The sequence below is a fragment of the Monopterus albus genome, unplaced genomic scaffold (assembly GCF_001952655.1).
Source record: "Monopterus albus unplaced genomic scaffold, M_albus_1.0 scaffold247.1, whole genome shotgun sequence".
Classification (NCBI taxonomy): domain Eukaryota; kingdom Metazoa; phylum Chordata; class Actinopteri; order Synbranchiformes; family Synbranchidae; genus Monopterus; species Monopterus albus.
The window spans coordinates 89,898-107,554 of record NW_018128127.1 but is presented as its reverse complement, the minus strand read 5'-3'; the positions used below and the strand labels follow the sequence as shown (position 1 = coordinate 107,554).

General features: G+C 40.9%; 1 protein-coding gene across 4 annotated transcripts in view; it reads right to left on the bottom strand.

Moving 5' to 3' along the window:
- tll1 (tolloid-like 1) overlaps nucleotides 1–17,657 on the bottom strand; it is a 48,188-nt gene that overhangs the window by 25,195 nt on the left and 5,336 nt on the right. For all 4 annotated transcript variants that reach the window (XM_020620783.1, XM_020620785.1, XM_020620786.1 and 1 more), the window contains 6 exons: nucleotides 7,907–8,029; nucleotides 7,640–7,720; nucleotides 6,273–6,440; nucleotides 6,055–6,172; nucleotides 1,811–1,989; nucleotides 1,253–1,358 (listed from right to left, as the gene is read on the bottom strand). In XM_020620783.1, coding sequence (XP_020476439.1) covers nucleotides 1,253–1,358; nucleotides 1,811–1,989; nucleotides 6,055–6,172; nucleotides 6,273–6,440; nucleotides 7,640–7,720; nucleotides 7,907–8,029 — 775 coding nt within the window. The remainder of the gene's footprint in view (nucleotides 1–1,252; nucleotides 1,359–1,810; nucleotides 1,990–6,054; nucleotides 6,173–6,272; nucleotides 6,441–7,639; nucleotides 7,721–7,906; nucleotides 8,030–17,657) is intronic.

The window sequence follows — 17,657 nt, the reverse complement described above, 5'->3', positions numbered from 1 at the left end:
TTAATGATTAATTAGATGGAACATTGTGGGTGTGGTGTATGAATGTTAACACTTTGTAATAATTCTTTAGTATATTACTTGTGTGGTGTAGAAGAGAATTATCTATGTAGAGATACTGCTTGCAAACCAATGATGGTAAGATGATGTCATGGGGTAGGACTGGATAAGTCTGACTTCTTCCTACTCCATTCAAGCATGTACTAGGTATAAGCAAATTGATACTGGATTAGCATTTGTTGGATATGTTTAAAATTATGTGTTGACATATCAACTGTCTTTACATGCTTGAAAGAAAGAATAAATCAAATCAAAATATGCTCAAAGAACACAAAACCATGAACCCACAAAAACACTGTTCGCCCACCAATGTTGTGTTTTGGGTTTTTGCTCTTAAATGTGAGTTGGAGTAAAGTGTGGAATGGGAGATGTTATAAGAGAAGGCATGGAGGAAAAAGCATTCTCACTTGGAAAGCATAGAAAGTGAACTTGTGACCGCACTCACTGGCTGATTTCAGATGGCGGAGATGTCAAAAAAATGGGAAGGAATTTTGTAATGCTGACAACTTTCCATCAATTTTACTGCACAAGAAAAGTGATGGTTTCCACTTTTTTCCCTAAACAAATGTGCTATAGTCAGATTAGAACTAAAATACTCTTCTAACCAGAGAGTTAAGACAAGACAAGGGGTCACAGGATGATTAAAATTATAGGAAAGCATAAATATTTAGGCTTTCCTTTAATGTTTGTTTTTTTAAATTACTGGAGGCTAATTTTCTAGTCTTCTACAGGTTGCTAAAATAAAATTAACAATAAAATACAAAAATTCTGGATAAAATTGCTGCAACAATTAATACAATAGTCAATCACATAAACTTTATCTGCAACACCATGTCCTGCCCCACTGTCACTTGATTTATGACAAATCTTAGTCAATGCACCTTTATGGATAAATACAGTTAATAATAAAATGTTTGTGATCTGTAATCATATGTCCAGTAAATCTCAGTAAAAGTCAGTATTGGTTTCTTTGAATATTCATTTTTATCAACCTACAAAGGATGATAAAAGTTGACGAGGGGTAGATCTCACTATCAGTTCCAACCCAAAATTTCAACATAAAGAAACATTCAAGAAACCACAAGAGTTACTGTTTCACAAAATTACAGAGAAGGTTTTAAAGTTTAGAAAAATCCATTTTGGCAAATCAAGAACTTGATCTTTCTTCAACAGATAAAATGTTGCCGCTGGCTACCGTGAGAAGGTGTTCCTGGCGTAGTGCATGATGCTATCAAAATCATATGGCTCCCCAAGAGAGTTGACCTCCCCTGGCTCCATCTTGAGGAAGTTATACTCCTGGCCTAGGAACCACACACACACACACGTACAGACAACAGCAGTAGAAAGTTTAGTTTTATCACAAATTAACAATCAGAGAATAAGAATCCAGTGTGCTGCCATAACGTGCACAAACACATTCTGTACTCACAAAGCATTTTTAAAAGTCCAATAAAGCATTGTAGTTGAGAGTTCTGATAAGTTTTTAAACAAAAACATGGATCAGGTCTGATACAGTGGTATGTGATTTGATGTTAACACTCATCATGTTGTGACTGTAGTAGGAAAAGTGGCAGACAGTCTGGGAGTCTAGGTGACTTCACAGTCATTAAAAGCCTCATTCACACTCACACGGAGCCGACCACGAGTGTGAACTTGAAAAGGCAGACACGTGTTGTCTTTTAATGTCCTTCTTGCCTCAAAATAGACACAACCCAGGATGATTCAAACAAAGACCACAGACAATGAATCTCACCTGGCTGGATATTATCCCGAATGATGGTCACATGATCGTCACGGTCAGGCCGCGTGTGCTCATGCCAAAAGCCAATGACATGGCCCAGTTCGTGCACCACGATGCCAAACTTGTCACAGTTCTTGCCTATGGAAATAGCCTGGGGCCCGTTGCCACGACGACCCACATAGGAACAACACCTAATAAGCATTAGTAGGGAGTTGACAGTAGGGAGATAGGTGGACGATATTTACTATACATCGGGCAGTGGAAAAAGCATCAACACGGCAGTATACACACACACACACACACACACACACACACACATTTGGCAGTGGAAAAAGCATCAGCAGTGCTGCTGGAACACACACAGATACACAAAGTCTTTTCAGGATTTCCTGCCCCACACTACGTACATCCACCAGGGGAAAAGCAGCAGGATTTATTTGCATACAATACCTCAATAATGCAGCGGTTTCATATTCCAAAGCAAAAAAAAACTGTGAGAATTCACACGTATCTGCTCACAAAACACACACACACTTGTACCTCTATCTTTGTGAGGACACTCATTGACATAATGCATTCCCTAGCCCCTTACCCTAACACTTAACCATCAGAACTAAATGGCTAACACCTAACCCTTAAACCCAATTCTAACCTGAACTATAAAACCAAGTCTTAACCCTTGAAAAGCTGTTTTCTCACTTTGCAGCAAAAAACTGTTGTTTGGTCCTCACTATATAGCAAGTACAAGAACACACACAAACACACACACACAGACATTCATTCTTCTTTCTGGTTAGCCAAGACATCCGTGCCAGGCTAACAAATCTGATCCAGCGGGCTCATTGCAGGATAAAGATCAGGATTCATTGGAGTAGAGAGTATGTTCATGTAGCATTTTCAGTGCCAGTATCTGTACAACGACTTCACACGCACACACACCCACACCCCCCCCCCCCCCCCCACACACACACACACACACACACACACACACACACACACACACACAAGGTGCTACCAAACGTCTGTTATAAGTTTAGGTCTCTATATTGTTTGATATTTTTCAAAAGTGTACTTTAGTACTTGAACTTTTTTGGATCTTATTTGATTGTTCTTCTATAAAGCCACTTTTTCAATATAAAATAAATAAAATATAACGAAAAATGGGCAAAATTATTATTTAAATGAGGAATTGGTCAAGGATCAGAGCTATACACCTGCAGTGACAACTGAAAAAAGGAGTGTGGAAATTTTCTGTTTGTACTTGCAACTAATGATTATTTTCCCCATTGATAAATTTATTTTTGTTTTTGTTTTGTTTGGGTTGTTTATTATGCTTCTGTGCCAGCTGCCACAGGCATTGTGTTTTCAGATTGTGCATTCACTAGAATTATACATGTCAATACAGCAGTAACTTCCATTTTGCCAAAAAATACACTTCATACTATAAGACTATTTTGGTTCTTGTTACCATTGCTAACTCTAAGAGACGAGACAGTCCAAGTAACTTCAAAACAGTGCTGATTTATTCAAAGGATCACAGGCAAAATTAACATTACACGCTCAGGTATCTTGCACCTCCAAACTGCTCGCAGGCAGATGTAAGATGAAAGACCCTGAACCCACCAGGCCTATACATTATATCACCTCGGTTGGGCTAGCCCCATACTACACAGAAACGTCAACCGAGACGTCTCTGTTGCCAGCTTTGCAGCTGGCCATAGCAGTAGTCAAAACATGAAGCAAATCAATTTGCATGTGTGTGTCTGTTGATTAAGTGGTGTGTAACTAAAAACATTCTCACGACCTCTAGTACATGTCGTGACTTAAACATAAGAACATATTACGGCTAAGGCTACGGTTATACACGTCATAATAATAATATTAAACACCCTGTCTGCTGACAGTCATCGACTCTTCTCTCTAGTTATCCTTGACCAGATGTACCCTGTAGAAACTCATAAGCATGACTAAGCATTTAACAGTCTAACTAGACATCCTATCTCCACTAAACATTTCTAATACATAAAGTATCTATCGAAGTTCTATCTGACTAAAAATACCTAACAATACCTTTTATTAAATTTGTTCAAAGCCTTCACTACATACTATATATTATATGAGTCTGGACAAACTGCAGCCTGACTGGCTGGTGGAGACATACAACTGTAAGGTGGTAATTCATCCATCCATCCATTTTCCTCCGCTTATCCGTGACCGGGTCGTGGGGGCAGCAGTCTAAGCAAAGATGCCCAGACTTCCCTCTCTCCAGACACTTCCTCCAGCTCCTCCGGGGGAATGCCAAGGCGTTGACACTTCATCCATTCATGATACCTGAAGAGTGTAAACAGGTGGGTAAGACACAGGGACTGGAGGTTTCTACAGCTTTAACGTAATCATGTATCCAGATGTCAAAGGACTGGAGCTGGTTCTGCTGTGCCAGTTAAAGAGACTTCAAACTGTCAAAAGCTCAAAAGCTTGTATTGACAGCTGGGTCAGATGTGTCATCTGTCCTAAGTTATTTCTTCACCTTGTGCCAGCATGGACAAAAAGCTTTCAAATGCTCCATGACAAATGAGACTGTATGATATGATCGAAAGCTCCAGAAAAGCTACTATATGGAACCTGTGATGAGATTGTTTTCTCAACATTATTATTAGTTGCAGACTTATTAAGAAGTTAAAATAAAACCCATGCACTGTGTTTAAACACTGATAGTATATAAATTACATTCAAACACTCATCACTAAAAATATCAGCAGAGGAAAATAAAATAAAAATGTAACAGGCGTCACGTGTGTAACAAGACTGATCAGGTGTTAATATTAACGTTACCTGGGCACGTGGATTGCATTGTAAGAAACCAACAGCTTTGTGTCCCTCCAGTGTTCTCGTCTATCTTTATGGTGCCAAACCAAACACAGACACCAGTAAGACCGATTATGACAATAAACTAAATCCAACCCTTGTACATCCCATTATAACAGCTGGATACCGAATCACAAGACGGAGGCCATTCTTCCCAAAGATGTGTTAAGGGGAAAAGGTAGGAGATCTTTCAATGTCTGTATTGTGAGAACATTTTTTCATAACGTTAATACTCAATTCATTTATTCTATTTATTTTCCCCACTGAATGTTGCTCGCCCGGCGCACACAGCAAATTTGTTTTTCTTCTGGGGTTGCTTCCATGTTCCAGTGTTCCACGGCCAGGACAAAAACCACATTGTTCCTCCTGAATCCGAGGTTCGACTATCGGTCAAATTCTCCTCTCCAGTACCCTGGCATAGACTTTCCCGGGGAGGCTGAGGAGTGTGATCCCCGTATAGTTGGAACACACCCTCCGGTCCCCCTTCTTAAAAAGAGGGACCACCACCCCGGTCTGCCAGTCCAGAGGCACTGTCCGCAACCGCCATGCGACGTTGCCGAGGCGTGTCAACCAAGACAGCCCAACAACATCCAGAAACTTAAGTTACTCGGGGCGGATCTCATCCACCCCCGGTGCCTTGCCACCGAGAAGCTTCTTGACTACCTCAGTGACTTCAGTTTGGGTGATGGACGAGTCCACCTCTGAGCCCTCTGGTAATTCTAGTTAATTTAATAAACACTAACACCCATCTGCCTCTTATTGCCCACCAATAATCTAGCAATCCTTGTATTTCATTTCATTCGGTGGGCGGTAAAAAGCCATATTCTACTATAACTATAGCTATAAATTTGCTCATTGGGGCCAAAGTTAAACTGGTTCTTTTATATAGCCAGAAGCTCAATTTTTAAAATTACAAACCAGAAAATAAGCAGTTTAGCATTTTTGTTTGATAAATAATTATCACGTGAAAATTGCTGTTGGTTAGTTTTTTGTCAATCACTTGTTACTGCAGCACTGGCACTGTAAATTCATTGATGTATCTGGATATCCTTCTCCTTCAGCCATCTGTACAACAATGTCTAGGAGCGATAAACTCATGTGTTCAGATCTCAGTCACTCTAAAGTCTTACAATTTACAACCAACCAGTGAAGTGCCATGACTGTACAAACACACTCTGACCCCACCGTGCTGCCACTCGACAGAACAATGCATTTCTGTATGAACAAAAACACTTAAACAGCCGTGATTGGTAGGATGGGGAACCAGGAGCAGGACAGGAAGGAAAGTGGAGCCATTGTTGAGTGACTGTAACGTCTCATTGTGACATGGCCACTACTGATCTCCAGGTACACACACAATCACACATTTATAAAGAAATCTTCCAACTCACCCGCAGGGTCTGTAGGTGAACACTATATAGCTTTCCTCGTCCGTCTTCTCAATGAACGTTACGCACGTCTGTTTTTCCCAGTGACGCATGGCCTGCTTAAACATAGCCCTCTGACTACCTGAAACACACGCATTTTACATCCTACTTTTACACAACTACATGTCAGTGTGTACTTTACCGCTGAGCAGCACTGGCAGCAGTCCAGCAGGGTTGCTTACCAGTGAAGTTTCCTCCAATGACGTAAGGAATAACTCCTCCGGGCCATATCCTCTCAGCTCGGGATGTGGCTGCTCGACGAATACGGCTCTTGACAGTGTTCCCAGTCTTTCCACCTTTCCCAGTTTTGGGACTTGCGTCTCTCTTGCTGGCATTCTTAGGAAGATAGTCTAACAAAGCAGAGGGAGAAAAACAACAAGCAAATCCACTGGAGTTCAAATGGAATAAATTATTGAACTACAGTATCATAAATATCAGGTCATAAATGTGCTTCCATATTATTAGTTTTCTCTATTTCATATTATATGTGACCTTTCAAAGTTTGCTCTCAGATCAGAGAGTAATAAAAACAGGGCAAAAATAGTTCTGGTGGTGCAATATACTGCTTTATTAAACATTTAATTTAAAGACATTAATGATGTATACTGAATGAGCCGAGCTGTGCTAAAAAAAGGTAAAGTCAAGTCTGATTGTGCTTCACTTTTATTGATCATATACGATATGTTAACTCACACTATACGTTTAAATCGGCCTGATTGCATGGCCAGAATCCACAACTTCACTGCTCACACTCTACATTTACTCAGTCGGGCACGACATGGGTGCTCACATTGGACGTTTAAACAGGTGTGTTCAGTGACAACTCCAGTAAAGTCAGCCAGAAGAAAAACAGCGTTACCTTTAGTCATTTTACTTTGTACAGCTGATGAACAGCTGTCATGTGCTGCCAGTATTTCTCTTGTTGCTGTAGATCATGACAACATTTTGATAACACATTGTACAGTGTGGCACTGCCAGAGCTTGATTAGCCTCATCCATACACAGTTTCTAAACATTATATGCAGTCTACGGCCTCGTTTCAGTTGATTCTGCCCACAAAATGTGATATCTTGTCTGTGCCATGTTATTATATTGTTGTCTTTGTACTCACGCAAGTGCACTGAACTAAGTTTGGACCATGAATCTGCAACACAGCCAACCGGATTTCTGACATGCCAGAAATCCATGTGAGGAAGCAAATCACTGGTCATTGGGTTCATAAAACTAGCGCCGGAACCCTGCTCACACTTTACGCCAAACCACAACTGATCAGGACGAAATTCGGCCCAACTCTAAAAGTTGTCAGGCGCAACTGAGTCGAGTCTAAAATCAGGTCGAATCCGCTCAACAGACTCATCAGTAGCATGAGTGTGAATGGTCATCTGCCTCTGTTTCACCCCAGCGATAAACAGTGACCTGTCCAGGGTGTATCACACCTGATTCATGATACCATTATGGTGTGTTTGGGAAAACTGTCTGCAGTAATGAAAAGTATACAGGATTTAAATCAAATAATATCAGAGCATGTAGTGAAGTTCAGGGTCCATACCAAAAGCAAATCTCTGTATTCTTTCTAGCAGCAGGTACAACGATCCTCTCTTCTTTGCAGTTTCATGTTCCTCCAGGCCACCTGACACATACACATAAGAGTGACGAATCAAGACACAAACAATGCACAGTAAATGCCGATATCCTCTGTCTACTCCCTTCCTGTTCAAGCTGCTCTAATCTGCAGCTGACTGCGTTTCAGAGGAAACATGAGAGAGAGCATTACATGACGATTATGGAGTGAGAGTGATATGTGGTGTCCACTCACCAGACGTGTGCCCCTGTCGTGAGTGTGTGTCCATGTGCGCATGTTGTGTCAGGTCTATTGTCCTGTCAATCTGGAACATCCGCAGGTCCTCCTCATCTAAAGCGATGTCGCCCCAGAATGCAGCTGAAAATAAGAAAAAACAGTCATCATCTTAATGGCTGCAGCAGATTCAATGACGCCATGATCACAATCATCTCTGTCATCATATTCCTCATCTTTGGAAATTATCATGTTATTATTACCAAATGGTCATATTTGTCTTCATAAGCTTCAGTGTGTGAAAAATAATGACTTTTATTATAGAGAGTTTTTCAAATCAGTGTTACAGCTCTGCAATATAACCAGCTGTAAGGCCCATTAGTGCCTTTGAACTTATCAATTTTAAAAGAAACTGTGAGCCAGTGTAGGATGGAAAGCACAGGTGAAATGTGCTGCTCTTTCTTTAATATGCTTAAAATGCAAACAGAGGTATTTTTCACAAGGCGCAGACAAGACAGGGATTTTTGCTAACGCAAAGACATTTTAATAGTCAAGAGGAGAAGTGATGAAACACAGATGACTGTTGTGAACTCTTGACCAAGCTTGCATCAGATCTACTGTTTCATTCTGTCACAGGTCATAAGAAAGTTGTGATTAAATCCAGAAACAAAAACCATAAACAGTCAAATATTATGCTTGTTAGCTTAATGTTTTTAGCATGTGGTTCGTTTAAGTATATGCCACTTTATTGTTACTAACATTCTTACAGAAAAGAAGCAAAAGTGACTCAGGAACTGGAGGCAATAAAAAAAACTCCAGAAAGGCTTGAAAATAAATTGCAAGCAGTGACTTACAGTAGCAAACAACTGCACTGTAGTAACCCCTTCTATTTAACATGGGGGCTCTGAAACCACTGGACCCAAACAAAATTGGATCTTTTCAAGTCTGATAAGACTTAGATTTACTTCCTCTTGAGTTCAATTCAAGTACAAACTGTTTGACCCACTAAGACCTCCGGTGCAGTTATTGGTGCTTTTGATTAGGTAAATGCAACATGTACTTGTACACTGGGCAGTAGAGTACAGTAGATGTCCCACAAATACAGGCATGGTACAAGTCACGTATCACCATGGAGCTCAGGTATTTGTTTTTATCTTCAGTGTTGACATCATCACATTAACCAAATCCTATGGTTATTGATTCTCTGTGTTACAGCAATACTGTCCCACCACAGTACACAATTACTGGAGTTTCACTTACTTCAATTACACACTCAATAATACAGTCAAATAAACAGAAACTTGTGTTTGATATAAGCACCCGTGCAGCATTGTCTCCCTCCCTCTCCTTCTCTCTGACACACACACACACACACACACACACACACACAGCAGCCCGGTGGTCTTACAGTGGTCTGATATCAGGGCATTTGTGAGCCTTTTGACAAATGACACTCCTACTTCTATCCCCTCCATTCTCCCTCCCTGCCTGCTTCCGGTCTCATGCTTTTATTTTGACACTACTTCCTGTCCCCAGCTCACCCTGACTCCCAGGAACTTTATCTCATCACCCACATTGGTTTCACCTGCTTCTCATTGCTCACACCTGCTTACAACAGCATATAGGCAGCTTCCCCACACCAAGAAGCTGCCAGATCATTCTAACTCATGTTCAGACTCGCCAGCGGTTTTCCTAGTGCCTGTTGCTCCAGCGCTGACCGCGGATTGCCTTGTAACCACCGAGTACTGCCTAACCCTTCTGATTCTGTTTGGATTCTGTGCACCGACTTATGACCGTTCTTCTTGTGGATACCTTGGATGTGTGAGTTTGCTGGGTCTGACCCTGGACTGGATTATCGACCTGAGACAGTTACATGCTGAATCAGACTTCTGCATTGTTTATAGTTTTTGTCAGACCAGTGCTCTTATTAAAGAGTCAGTGTTCTGTTTTTACTCATCTGGCTTTATAATTGAGTTCACCCTCGACATCATCGGTAGCTTTACTCGCTGATCCTGACACCTGCCTACTTGTACCTCTTCAGCACTTCCTCCCTCTTTCCACACAATTTGGCTACAGGTTTCTACACACTGTGCTCAGCCATTAATGTACATACCACTGTGCTCTCACCCTTTCGAGAATTACCACTGCACTCGAACACGGTGAGTTGCATTGTACACAGCAAGAACAACCAAAACCCAGCAGGAAGGTGGATGTAAAACCAGACAAACCCAATGATTACCTTTTTCAAACATTATGTTTTGAAGCTTTTGAAATAAATTGTAAAGGTCAGTACATCTGACACGCCACTTTGACAAAAGTATTAAAGATGGAGCAATGGGATTCTAATACCACACTCCATAATGTAATATTATGATCATGTTATCACTTTGCACAGAGATAGGCTCACTCCTCGCATGTCTTTGGGAGCAGAGGCTCTTTGTTTCATGTGGTGTGATTTAGCCCAGAGGTGATCATTTTTTGAACAAAGTTCATTTTTAATGTTTATTTTCCAATATCTCCTGTTGTGTATCTGCTGCTGTAGGTCATAAACTCAAAGCAGTTACTATTATTCATCTTTTTACAATGGGCTGTCTTTCTGTAAGCAGAATAATTATGATGAATGGGCAATGCTTCATAAAGCCCCATCGTGCACAGCTGCAAGCAAAGGTTTGGGCAAATGGTGAAATAAAGTAAACGGCAACAGACATTAAAATGAGACTTTTTGAATTCGAATACATTTTTACTTTTATTTCAACTGTACTATGTGCAAACGTTGGGGTACCCTACTAAGTCAGTAACCATAACGTGTTTTGTAAATAAAATCTTAATACTAAGAAAAGCTATCACATTCCAGTACATTTTGGACAAAAAGACATTTCGTGACCACCAGCTGATCGGTACAGTCGGTCAGTGACTCAAGATCTCAATGTTTTGAACTTCAAGACATAAATGCCATGTCTATAGGTGAGCTACAGTGACAAATTTCACTGTGGCGTGTGCGAGAACAAATGAATCAGCGGAGAAAGCATGCACATAACAAACCTCTTGATTAACTTTGCAGTATTAGTGTCATCTATGAAGCATATCTTATTTGGCTCTGTCTCATCATCGCAGTTACTCATAAAAATTCCTCCCCCTGTTCTCATCCATTTTTTTTGACTCACTCATTACAATACTGCAACTTGTTGAATGTGACTGGTTCTACCACACATCTTTCAGTATCATTAAAAGGTTTTTTCTCTCTCCCTCCATATCTACAATATATCTTCCATCCTCTAACAATGAACAGCTGAATGATAATCATCTCTAAATGATTAGATAAGCAGTTATTGCTCTCCACAGGGACTCAAAACACTAATACATTAACAATGGCTTAGGAGAAGCTTGTCACTTCGCTAATCAGGATTGCCACTAAAGGAAATGGGGGGTCAAGGTGCCGTTGTGCTCGACTCTGCCCTATTGTTGGAGAGAGGAGCAAAGCACAATGACCACAGATGGTTTACAAATCATGGTATAAGATGCAGACTGTGTGCTGTTGTTGAATGGCAGTGTCTGCTGTTGGTTATGTACAGTGTGTATGAGGATAATGTCTGATCTAGATGGTGGAGCTGCTGTAATGTTTTTATTGTTGTGCTTTATGTATATATTATGTAAACAATAGTAAGTGAAGGTTCACTCTAAAAACCTAACATGACTACAGCTATGTGTATTAGAAACACATTTAAAATAAAATGGTGTTTTTAGCATATAGCATAAATATAATGTATAATTACGTGTTATACCTTTTATTACAGTAATAGTTTGACATTTCAGAGAAAGCACTTAATATGCTTTCTTGCAGAGCGCATGATGGGGGGTGGGACACTGGCCCTCCTCAGTTTGCGGAGGAAGTAGAGGCATGATTGAGCCCTCTTGGCGAGTGATGTGGTTCAATTATAAAATATAATTGGATGTATTTTATGCCATTTTTAAGTCAGCTAATACATATGCAGTTGTTGAATTAATAAATAATCATATTGTATCTTCACAATATGTTTTAGTCATAGTGCACATACGCCGATAGGTTTTTGGAAGTTTCATGAGCAGCATCAGTCCCATCACACAGGTGGTACAGGTGCAGTATAAAAAGTGATTTGATTAGGACAAACCTGTTGTCATTTGGCGGTGACTTGATGTGACAGGTGATACACACCTGACATCAAGTACAACTAATCAAGCTTGTACTTGTAGCTCTCATTTGCTGTTTGCTTTGTACTACAAAGTCACTACAGTTTTCTGAGACACACACTGACAGCTGAAAATCAATAATTTATACAATAAAATGTGCAGATATAACAAACTTTGTATTACAATACAATGCGTGTCACCTGTGAGCTTTATTTTTGTAAAAAAAAAATAAATAAATTTAAAAAGGTTTGATTCACTGGTCGAAAAGTAAAGCAGGCAAATTTGAATTTTTATAAAAAGTTTATTTGATTCTGAGGAGGTTGGTGTGGGTGTGAATTTGCCATATGAAACCATAAAAATAAACAACTACACTAGTGCTTGCACTTATATGTGGTCTGAACACGCACAAATGTCATTTCTGATCCCAAACTGCACTAATGGCGACGATTCCTATGGACACTCCCCTCTACTGTGTCCTAGTGAGCAACAAAACTGCTGAATGTGTGCAAAGAATCCACTTAACACCTGAAGACACTGCCGCCTCACCAGCACAAAGTCATTATCTTTGTGAATTCTCATATTGACATAGACCATATCACATTGCACCTACATTAGAAATTATATTCCCCTGGCTATGTTTCTATTTGTGGGACAGCGTGTTTGTGACAGAACACTCCGAGTAGTGTCAGATATTGTCAAATATTTCACGACAATGAGAGAAACTACAATGACGTAAAGTCTTACACAGAAAAGGGGCTGACACAAGCAGAGAAATGAGAAGCAAGAATAAGAGGGAGAGTACAGTGATAGTAAGTTTGGCCCATTGATTGTTGGGGCCTTGTTAATCCATAAAGATACCATAAATAGCCCAAAGTCAAACCAATGGGTGAGGAGCAATGAGGACAGTGAGGCAGGGAGATGCAGCAGGAAAGGTATTGATCCATAAACTCCAGGATGTCCCAGTAGACCTACATCCTGCTGACCAGGGCCTTAGCGTTCGCCCTTCAGCAGGGGCACTGCAGCAAACACACACACTCTCCAGCACACAAGGACACACACACACACACACACAGGAGTAATGCACCAAACACAGACTGAGAGGCAGATTTCCCTCACATGTATCCAGTACCTCCCACCAGGCTGGGAGGCACTGTGTTGTATTAGGTTTACTGTGCAACCAGTAGGAAATGTCAAGCAGCCGTACAACAGTGGCATTGTCTGATCATGTGTGTGTCTGCATGAGAGCTGAGAAATGAAAATGATGTGTTTTGTCATGCAACAATACAAGCTACACCTATTTGTTGGGGCCCGTGGAGCACACATGGGCCTGAGCTTAAACCTATGTTTTACTTAATTTTAATTTGTTAATAGATTGGTCAAACAGTAAGATTTTATATACTGAACAATTAAACTTGCATTAAACAGATGCAACAGGTGTAAAGTAATGAAAACAGTTATTTTAAGTGACTGATTTTAACAATATTGTACAGTAGTATTTCAAAGTACCCTCCATAATGTGATCCTATAATCTAGACATGAACAACACTGTTTAGAATTAATAGTTCATCATTTCCTTATTGTTATTTACTATAGATTATACTGTATTGATTTTTCTGTTCCTTGTGACATTTTAGACACATTAAAGTACAAAATGGTAAAGAATTATACACTGCTGAGTTATTCACTCATGCGGGGGAGTATCTAACACAAACAAAAACATGTACACACGTACACACACACCTCTCTAAGCTCCTCATTAAGTAAATATAAGGTCACGCTGTGACTGGGCAAAAACGTGTGTGTGTGTCCGTGTGTGTGTGTGTGTGTGTGTCTATGGGCACGCTACTTGTGTGATATTATTAACTGTGTGTGTGACTGTGACTGCAAATGTACTGTGATATTAAAAAGAGATTATCTTGGCCCTGCTTGAGGATTTTCTCCAAAAAATCATTGTGCAAGGTGTGCAATCCAAATTAAACCCTTTGTGAGCACCAGTAGTGCAACAGTTTGAGTCCACAGTACAGTGAGATGGCTGAGTTTTGGCATGATGAACCAATAGTATAATATACAATACCATAATAATACCCCTACTGTCTCGGTACTAATGCACAACCTTGTCAAGCGCACTCCTTAATCTGGAGTTTGTCTTATTTCCTAGCAAATATAAAAATAGCTGAATGGTTTGTATTAGTGTTGATCCTGGATTTTATTTAGATTTGATTATTTATTCTGTTAGCAGTGGTGCATTTGCAGCGATTCTGCCTAGAGTTTGTTGATATTTCTGCAGCTCTTTTGACTGAATGTGTCGAAATTCCTATCTCAGACTCTAAACTACAAGTCTGAGGCTGATGTGAACAGTTTTCCCTGAACATACACACAGATGACAGAGAAATGTAAAATATAGCCCTATCGCCAGAAAATAACGATATCGGGCACTTCTGCCAAACCCTGTATTATGACAAGAACACTGTGCTGGCCAACGTCAATGATTTTGAGATGATCACTTCTTCCACTATCTGCACAAGGCAACTGCGGTATGGTTGACGATAGTGACATTTTAAACAAACTGTGCTTTAGGTTCAGTACCTGAAATATTTGAGTCCAAGACTGTAGGTGACGTCTACTCTCAAACAGATGTGCACCACATACATACACCATCCCCAGCCTCCATAAAGAGCAGACTACTCTCAGCTTTGGCACCAAATGTCTGAAATCAACTTAAACCATGACGTTATGCTACATAAATGGTTTATATGGATGTTTTACGGTACCACTACTGGAATCCAAAATAACTGCTGTGAAACCAAACTGAAGCCAACTAATATTGGCCTAACGGACCTAGGTCAAAGTATGTAGCTGTGCGTCATATGGCATAAGGGAGGCTGTGAGCACCACCATACTTGGAACAGCTTTTCCTCAGCCACATAATTGGTGCATGTGAATGATTTTGCTGCTATAAATATCATCAGGAAAAGCTAGGTAACATAAAAGCACCCAGATATTTAATAATTGAGCAATGTATGGCAGGTGGGCAAAGTGATGACGGTGCTGACTCATGGCTTCTGCAGCTCCTGAACAACACCGCTCCAAAACAAACAGTGGGCTCTCAGCACAGCTGCAGAGTTTGTGCTGAGGCGGGAATCCTGAGGAAGACTTCAGAAGCTCAGTGGCAGGAGCGCTCTGCTCGGGAAAATCCTGTTTAATTTAATAAGAGTGAGACCACTCGCTCTCTCTCTCTCTCTAACACACACACACACACATGCACACACAATGCAGCTACAGTGCCAAACACACATATACACATACAGCTCTAGTTTCCTTCCTACCAAGGAAAGGGGGAAGGGGTAATTGCAGCTCACTGTCACAATATGGTGGACTTCACTCCGACTCAAAGCACACATACAGTAGGCTATATATGGGTACAGGCACATGCATACCTCTTTAAGATATACCTACTCCGTTTAAAGAACAGAAAAGTTAAATTTCACTTGACTCCAAAATACTGTAATGGCCGTGTGTTGTTTCTTCAGAGTTTGTTTTCCGCTTGCTGTTGTATTCTCCTCCATCAACAGGTGTTTGATTAATTACTCTCTCCACTACAGTTGGAAGTCATTGCAAGTATCGAGCGTTGATGTCTCTGTAAAATGCGACCTTGTATCTGTGTGAAACGAGGGAGGGATGCTCACAGACACACAGCAGAGCAGAGCATTAGAACTCGCAGTCAGCTTTAGTTTTGTTGTTGTCAGTTATTTTAAAACATCCTCAAACCACTGAAATTTCTCCTCCACCACCTAATGCCCTGCTCAACCAGTGTGGAGTTAACATAATGTTGCTGTTAACTGGTACTGGTATGTAGTATTGGACAACTTTTATTAGTACTAGTCCTAGAGAGTAGCATCAGGCCCGATACTCGATACTCGTATCGGTGCATCACTAAAACATTGTTGCTTGTTATAAAAATGTGGATCAAGGATTTAGTTTCCTGGGAAAATTGAAAGCGACTAAAAACTGATGCATATATATTTGTATATCTACATGTACAAAACAGATGAGCAAGAATTAAAAAAAAAAACTGCACCACCACTGCTCCTCCACGTTGAGCGGAACCAGTTGAGGTGGCTCGGGCACCTGTTTAGGATGCCCCCCGGACGCCTCCCTGGGGAGTTATTCTGGGCATGTCCCTCCAGGAGAAGGCCTCTGAGCAGACCCAGGACAGGTTGGAGAGACTATGTCTCCCGGCTGGCCTGGGAACGCCTTAGGGTTCCTTCTGAGGAGCTAGAGGGGGTGTGTGGGGAAAGGGAAGTCTGGGAGGCTCTGCTCAGGCTACTGCTCCCGTGACCCGGTCTCGGATAAAGCGGATGAAGATGGATGGATGGATGCACCACTTAAAAGGGTGTCACTGTTGTGCAAACCATATTTTAAAATGAAACATTTTGTCAAAGCATACAGTTACACATGGACTGTCAATAGGAGATGCTTCACCTAAGTAGCGACATCCACTTTAATGATCACTCTGAGCACTGACCAGGCAGAAAACGAAAGTCTGCTCACCAATTAATCTGCTCTGTTTGTGTGGACAAGACATATAGTAGGTCTGATATCTGCAGACAGCTGGCTAGCCAGTGGTAGCTACTCAGCAGGGACAGAGTACAGTCCACACACTGCTGACTCAACTTCCACGACCTCACACGGTGTATAGCCAGAGACAATATTTCCTCAAGAAACACAAATTAACACCTCAGATCTGAGTGCAGTCCATTATTCAGCCTGCCCCCATGTGCAATCGCTAGATCCGTTATGTGATAGCCAGTGAGTTGGCTATCCTGAGTCACAGTAGTCCCATAAACCGTCCCTATTCACCTGACTATTGGACTCTGGGTTCAAGCTTCACTTGGAAACTGTGATGTAACTGTGATGTTCATGTTACACTAAATCACCATCAACTCTTTACTTGACTCTACCTTCTAACGCCTTGTATGGAAACTCCAGGATCTGGGGAAATTTTATTTGCACTCAAGCTGCATCCTTCCTGTTACTTCTAAGACAAAAGTCCCAGGCCATATACAGTGAACAGAATAAACTACTGCCCTCCATTTTTAAATTTTCTTTGAAACATTAAATTTGAAATTACATTTCTTACGCAGTTGTTGCCAAAACTGCAAAAAGATCTTCCCTTGATGAAGCTTAAATCTTCCTGTAAATCCTGAGCCGTAACATTTGAGGTCAGAGACGTGTGTCCATGAAAAAAAAACATGCATTATGTACTGTACGCAGTGCTTTTGTGTATGATACACCACTACTATTTGATGGAGAGAACAAGCAGTTGGTCTCTTGGGTCACTCCTGAAGAAATGACCCACAGCTTCATTCGGATATTGAGGTTTGTTTTGCTTTCGCTCCGTTTGTGTGAGCATTTTATGAGAACAGTGATTTGGAAGGAAGCATGAATGACTCTTGAGTGAGCGTAGGAGCTCGTGCATGTGCATATGTGTGTGCGTACATGCACGTGTGTGTGTCATCTCCAGCTGAGTAGCAGGATGCAGACAACCAGGAAGAGATAAGCGCGGGTGAATGGAAGGAGCTTTGCATGTGTGCATATGCTGTGT